We start from the raw sequence: 7500 nt of genomic DNA, 5'->3' as shown, positions 1-7500 counted from the left end.
TAAAGGAGGACACGGGGTGCTAGAGTCCAGCCACCACCGACCCACAGAAAACAGGGCAGCTTAATCACAGCACCCGGTTAGTTAGCGAGATAATAATTACGTGATTAGCACTAATAATTTCTACAGAAAAATGCAGGGGGGGACAGAAGGACAGAGAGAGAACGAGAGAAAATAAGAGCGGAAGATAATAGGTATGAAAGTAGTCGATGGACAGGTTTAACAAGCTGCCATAACTGCTGAGAGGACACATCACTCAACAGATCAAATTTAGCTCATGGGCTCAGTCTCTTCTTTTGTCACCTGTCCTACTCGTCTGGCTACCTTCGAGACCTCAGCCATTTCTGCTGGGATTTTCAGACTGCTGCTCTGTTGTTTGGTGACAACAGCAAGGAAATGCAGCACTGACCCCCTTTTCGAGCCATGCACACACACACGAACACACACACACATCCACACACGTACATGAGCCACTGGCCATGAGGAGGACTTCTGCCTGAGAGGAAGCACTAAGAGTGCAGGGTCAATGCTCTCCTGGAGGCCCACTTTGATATGGGAGGAGGAGGAGGAGGAGGAGGAGGAGGAGGAGGACCCTGAACCGTCCCTGCCACATGTGGCACCAAGAGTGCACACATACAGCTGGCTACTTCCTCCCCTCTTTTCTTCTATTTTTTTTCCTTCGTCTTTTTCCCAGAGTGTGTGTGTGTGCCTGTGTCTCTGTCTGCGTGTGTATGTTTGTGTGTGTGTGTGTGTGTGTGTGTGTGTGTGTGTGTGTGTGTGTGTGTCAACTTCAAAGTTTGAATAAGGCAGGATGAGTGAAAATGAGCTAATTTACCTGTTTCCTTGTCCTTGTTTTCCCCGTCCTCAGTTTAATGTACCTGGCTATCAGTTCATTGCGACCTGCATAGGGATAAAGAGAATGAGACCTTGAGGGGGACTGAATAGAGTAAGCCATTTGCCATCTCAAGTAGACAAGAATAAAGCCAACGCCATATTTTATGAGGAGCTCATGAAGAGTGTTTCATGAAATAGCAATTGAAAGTTAACTCGAATCATATTTCAGTTTTTTGTGAATGATTGCATTTGTCACAATGTTTGTTTTTATTTCCAGTGGACAGGGACGTATTGAACATGAGCCAGATCAGAGGAAAGACATGTAGCATATTATCAGCATGCAGGCAAAAATATGTTCATATGACTGTACACTTATGTCAAACAAAAACCCAAGCACACTTGTGTACGTACGCACGTGCACACACACACACGCACACACACACACACACACACACACACTCCTGACTCAGCTACACAGCTTTGACAGGCGTGGTGTGGTGGGGGCTTCAATGGTAATAAGATAGGGGGTGATAGAAGCGCTCTCTCTCTCTCTCTCTCTCTAAAGGAGCGTTTTGTTAAGGCCACACGGAGCGCCGCAGCAACATGTGACCTCAGGCGAACAAACAGCATCTGGGGATTTTCTGCTCGGGCCCCTGCGCGCCCGGCGAGCCTGCACTGCAATCTCTGCCCCGGCTCGGGCCCCAGGCCTCCCTATTTTCAATCACTCACACACTGTGTACACATAACATGACAATACGGGCATTCATGCAGACGCCCCGTTCGCAGATCAAAGGGCCCCAAACGTCCAGCTGTAAGCATGCTTACTGCTGAATAATTCATTCTTTTCAGCGGCTTGAAAACACGCTCAGCGGGACTTGGCAAGCGTGCAAAACAACCTTACGAGAGAAAGAGGCCGGAGCACTCTTTTTTCCTCCCTTTTTTCCTGTGTCTGCACCACCCCCACCACCTCTCTTTTTTCTGAAACTTGAAAACCTCTGAGATGGAAACACCAAATCCCTCCCCTGCGATGTTTATAAGAGGGCACACTTTTGAGCCTTTTAAAGTAATCACGGCGGCAGTTTTTATTTTTCGGGCGGTGGAGAGGGAAATCACGCTCGGCGGCCACATTGACGAGAGGTCCAGAGTGGTCAACAGCTCCCCAGTCAAACATAATACACCAGTGTTCCCCTCAAAAATGAAGAGGCAATTTACTCTAGACCACTTTATGTGTGAAGCAATGGCAGGGGTCAGAAAACTATTATCGGTGCCTCTTGAACTTTGGGTTTGACGTGGGGAGGTTAACATAGCTAGACGTTGGCCAATCTTGTAGATCTTTCCGGAAGTTAAATGAGGCATGTCTTGTGTGGCATAGAGGCGAGTCGGTGGGCAGTCAGACACCAGCGACTTCACTGAGGCGTGTTGATAGGGCCATTCTACGACATCAGAAAGTAGCATGGATCAAAAATAAAAGGCCGTAAACGTGACGCAGTAAAGCCCTCAACTGGTTGCTTTCATATGGCTACTTTAAAGAGCTCAGCACTGTAATCACAGCTGCTTATTTAAAGTCGGGCTGGGGGTGGGGGTTATCTACACAGTCATGTGTTTCTCCCCAAACCACTGATAACCATTAGACCCCCCCCCACACACACACACACACTCTAAACATCAAAGTCAGGTCCCACAAGCCCCTTAGGAACTAGAACCATCAAAACAAAGCAGAGATCGAGAAGAATGACAAACACAGGACCGTCTCTTTCTCTCTATCTCTGTCTCATTCCCTCTCTCTCTCTCTCTCTCTCTCTGTGTCTCTCTCCACCTGTTTGTGCTCCTGTTGTATCACCAGTTTCCCTGGGGCTCAAACAGAAACCACAAGAAAGAATCGGCATGCAGTCTGCATCAATGCTTTTGGATTTAAATCAGCATTAGCACCATCACAGCAATCTAGATGGCATCAGATGTTCGGACACACGCTGGGTGCTGGTGAGTGATTGTGGTCGATTGTGGTGCTATCTCCTCTCCACGCGACGAGAAGGGTTAAGGGAAGTCCTTCAAGGCAGCCTATAGGAATCTGCGGGCGGACAGCTCCTGCTGTAGGGGGTCCACTGGACCTCCCTCCACTTCGGCTCAAAACAAGCCTGATGGATGGCACCGCCACTGACCCCGTGTGACCTCGCCTGACCCTGTCCGAGCCCGTGGCAGAGGGCACGGGAGGCCACAAAAGCTGCCAGGGCCCTCAGAGTCGAGCGAGGGAGGTGGGGGGTGGCATGGTCTATCACTCAACACTGACAGCGCGGACTGTCCTCCCGGCTGGTGATTCCGATGACGGCGGCAGCGGGCTTCTAACCATTAGTCATACGGCAAAAACACACACACACAGTTGCTAAATCATCAGTTCTGCGTGAAGCTCCTGCCCTGAGTTACAGGATGGGGAGGGAGAGGAGGGGAGAATGGGGGAGGGACAGAAGGAGGGAGATTGACAGAGGCATGTGGTGTGGTGTGAGAGTCGGCCTTGTTTACCTTAAGGGGCAACTGGAGAGATTATCGGTTGCTAGGCTGTTTTGGTTGATTGGTGTTGATGATAACAGAGACGGGAGCGAAGCAGAGGAGGGAACATAGAGAGAGAGAGAGAGAGAGAGAGAGAGAGAGAGAGAGAGATAGAGAGAGAGAGAAAGAGTAACACAGATGGAGCAAGAGAGAGAGAAAGAGAGAGAGCGGGAGCTCAGGGTTCATGATGAGACAAGCTCATTCCTTTTTGGCGGCATTTAATGAGCCCCTCGACCGCACTCCCATGAGCCTCAGCGAGGCTGGGATGATGTCAGCGGATCTGGGTGAATGCGGCCTGGCGCAGCGACAGGCCGCGGATCACTAACACTCACACACACACACACATGGACTCCCTTCATGTGGCTTCTCCAGGAAAGGAGGGCGAGGGAGGGGAAATGTAGAGCCTTAGCCTCCGACGTAATTTCAGGACGCCACAGCGATGCAAAGGAGGGCTTCCTCTGACTGGGAGCGGTCCCAGCACTCCAGACACCGATCAAACAGATCCACACTTAAAAGCTGATTAATTAGCAATTTCCAAGTGTAGTTGCTTGCATCTTAAAGGAAATATGGGCAGGGACCTTGCCAGGGCTAAAGCATGACTAATCCCTTCAAACATGGGCATGAAATGGGATTTTTGTTCCTTCTGTGAAATCTCGGTTGGTTTTTTTTCCTCTGCGTAAAACGTCTGTCGATGTAACAAACTCCAACTGAAATATGTAAAACGCAAGTGTTTATGACATAAACACAGCACTGTCAACTCCAGTGAAATCCCCCCACCCTTGACCAGGTTTTTCTTAGAGGGGATCAGCAAAAAAAAAAAACAAACAAACAAAAAAAAAAAGTTCTTGCACAAGGGCTTGATTAAATCGAGGCAGGAATTATTAAAAAATCCTCTGTACCCCTGCCATTTTCTTTTCCCTTGGATTATTCCATATTTACACAGTGACAGCGGCCCTAATCCTTTCCGTTCCTCCCCCCCGCCACCCGACCCCACCCCCCTTCCAGCCTCTCCCATAATGCACTGTGGTCTGGGCCCAGGCCCCTAGCGTCTGAGCGAGGTGAGGGCAAGAGAGACCCAAATCCTCTGGACAATAGCCCTGCCGTCCCGCCAGCCATGATGGATGACTCCAGGGTCTCAGGCGCGCATTAGCATCACAATGGCCTAAGCCAACAATATGGAGCCTTTCAGCAGGAGGTCCCCGGCAAAAAAGGGGAAGGGCGAGAGGAGGGGGGAGAGCTCTTACTCACCACAGCTCTACTACTACTACTACTACATTACTACTACTACTACTACTACTGCTGCTGCTACTACTGCTGCTACTACTACTACATTACTACTACTACTACTGCTGCTGCTACTACTACTACTGCTGCTACTACTACTACTACTATTACTATTATTACTACTACTACTACTACTGCTGCTGCTACTACTACTACTACTACTGCTGCTGCTGCTACTACTACTACTACTACTACTACTGCAGCTACTACTACTACTGCTGCTGCTACTACTATTACTATTATTACTACTACTACTATTACTATTATTACTACTACTACTACTACTACTACTACTGCTGCTGCTGCTACTACTGCTGCTACTACTACTACTACTACTACTATTACTATTATTACTACTACTACTACTACTACTACTATTACTATTATTACTACTACTATTACTACTGCTACTATTACTACTGCTACTGATACTACTACTATTACTACTGCTACTACTACAACTACAACAATTTCTACTGCTACTGCTAATGGCAATACCACAACTAATGCTACTATAGTTACTGCAACTACTATGAGAAGCCTTCTACTCCTAGTGCTTACACTACCTTCTCATTCAGGGAAAGTTAGCAGGTGGGTTTCTAAATAGCAACTCATTCATCACTGTAAATAGTTCTCACAGCCGTAGTGAATAGCTTTAACAGCCTAAGTAAATGGCTTTAACGGGCACAAATCTCAGAAGGTAATGGAGTTGATGACTTTCCTATTGGATGCTGCTGCTGTAGTGGTAAGAGGAGCAGTCAGCAAGTTATCAGTGGTTTAAAGTTAAGTCTCCCCTCCTGCCTTCTGTTAAAATACGGCGCCTTTTGGTTCGGGAGCTGATGGCCGGCAGCCTAAAGCAGATGGTGGGCTCAAGCAATCCCCTTGGCGCAAAGTCGGGGGAGCTTAGGCTGATATGATCAGCGGGCAAAAATGCAAGTATCACCCCGAGAGCACGGGTATTAAGAGTCAAAGGGTGAGGCTGCCTTTCCACTGCCAGATAAAAGCTGCTCTCGAAACATACGCACACACACACACTTGTGCACACAGCCACACAAAGACACACACACACGTCTGCTGTGCATCTGATTCTGCCCGGCCAGCTGCCTATTGTAGGTGGCATAACCCGTAACATTTTGACACCCCTCGTGTCCCACATTGTGGAGAGCGGAGGAGAGGGAAGGGGGGAGGAGGGGAGTGGAGAGGGGGGAGAGGCGGCTGAACAGAGACTTCATGGCCAAAGTCAGATGGTGGGGAACCATGACGGAGGCTGTTCTTCTACATCACAATGACCAGCAGCCCACCCCCCACCCCCCAATACGGGCTCTTCATTAGAGCAGAGGGCCAATCACTCACAGCAGAGACCCAAGCTGCTGCCTACTGGCCAGCCCTACACAATGAGAGGCTGCTGCTCGCCAACCCAGGAGGAAAAGCAGAAGGTTTTGCGTTTTTTTTTTTTTTTTGGAAAGTGCAAATGTGTTTTTTTGTTTTCTGCAGTTCTAATGGATACTGTTGTCTTTTAAAAGGACTACAGAGTTTTCTTTAAATTAGCTAACTAATTAACTGGTTGTTAGGCTACATGAAAACGAGCAATTTTATGTATCTCAAATCCATGGTTTGCTTTTTGTTTTCAAAACAAGTGAGCAAACTGCCTGCTTTGCCAACATTAACAAATAAACAGATAAACAGTGTAAAATTAAGAAACTAAATTAAGAAACACAAATTAGGTCCTCAATTCTATCATCATGGTTATATTTTGTGGGTCATGAGGAGGTTACGAGGGTTTAGGACAGCAGACCAGTGAAACTAGAGCTGTTCGAATGGAATCACAGGATTTAAAAGCTGCAGCATTTGGATTCGGGTCTAATTACTGCGGAGCACAACCCATACAAGCCAAACTAGTCATAATAGCCTGATACTCGCTGTCAAAATGCCAATAAAGGTCAAAATGTCCATTTGATCTCAAAATTAATTGATGATACACTTTGTGTGTGTGCATGTGTGTGTGTGTGTGTGTGTGTGTGTGTGTGTGTGTGTGTGTGTGTGTGTGTGTGTGTGTGTGTGTGTGTGTGTGTCAGAAATAGTCAGACAGGAGGGGAAACTGTCTTTCTCCAACTAGACTGCTCTAATGTGAATGCAGAGGCTTTTGAGCTGGGAGAGAGCCCAAGGAAAAGCCGAAGTCATTAGGAGTGAGTGGAGTCGCTCTGCAGCCGTTGGGCTTTAATGGGAGTAATTAGCCGTGCTTCCTGTTAGCGAGGCCGAATCTCGTTTGTGCTCCAACGACGGGGTGGGTGGGAGGCCGGCACAGCGCGCGCTGGGGTTGGGCTGGAAACATAACACCCGAACGCTGGATATCACACACGGAAAATACAAACGACCTCCAGTGACCTCTCTTCATTATGTCTGGAGCAGCTGCCACTGGGGTGCTAAATGCACACTGAAAACACGTTGCCGAAGCCAAGACAAGTAAAAAAAAGAAGGCAAATATTCTAACCTTAAAGAAAAAAAAATAGTTTTTGTTTAGTTCAAAAAAGCACACACACAAAGGAGGGTAAAAACCACAACTGCCTCATTATTTAAAGCATTAAATTATGTATGTGCCTACAGCCCTGTTGATTGGGCTATGCTGAGTTTAGTCTCAATGACAACTGACTTCCACATGTTTAAGGAATATAAAGACTAATGAGGTCACAATAAATTATGTTAATTGAAATTTAATAAAACCTAGAATTTTACTGGGGCCCATAAAGAAGAAAATGGGAGCATTTTGGCTTCCTCTTGTGGTTTGTCTGGAAGCTCTGCATTGTGACACAGTGGCCATTTGATTCTTGCCGGTTAGGTTTT

At 47.3% G+C, this 7500-nt stretch overlaps 1 protein-coding gene across 4 annotated transcripts in view; it reads right to left on the bottom strand.

Annotated features, from left to right (window-relative positions):
* Window positions 1-7500, bottom strand: part of tead1a (TEA domain family member 1a) — a 37491-nt gene that overhangs the window by 12075 nt on the left and 17916 nt on the right. For all 4 annotated transcript variants that reach the window (XM_042109090.1, XM_042109088.1, XM_042109091.1 and 1 more), the window contains exon 3: window positions 833-897. In XM_042109090.1, coding sequence (XP_041965024.1) covers window positions 833-897 — 65 coding nt within the window. The remainder of the gene's footprint in view (window positions 1-832; window positions 898-7500) is intronic.

Source organism: Alosa sapidissima, chromosome 11, assembly GCF_018492685.1.
Source record: "Alosa sapidissima isolate fAloSap1 chromosome 11, fAloSap1.pri, whole genome shotgun sequence".
Taxonomy (NCBI): Eukaryota; Metazoa; Chordata; class Actinopteri; order Clupeiformes; family Clupeidae; genus Alosa; species Alosa sapidissima.
Note: the sequence above shows the minus strand (reverse complement) of the source record. Positions and strands in the feature narration are given on the sequence as shown.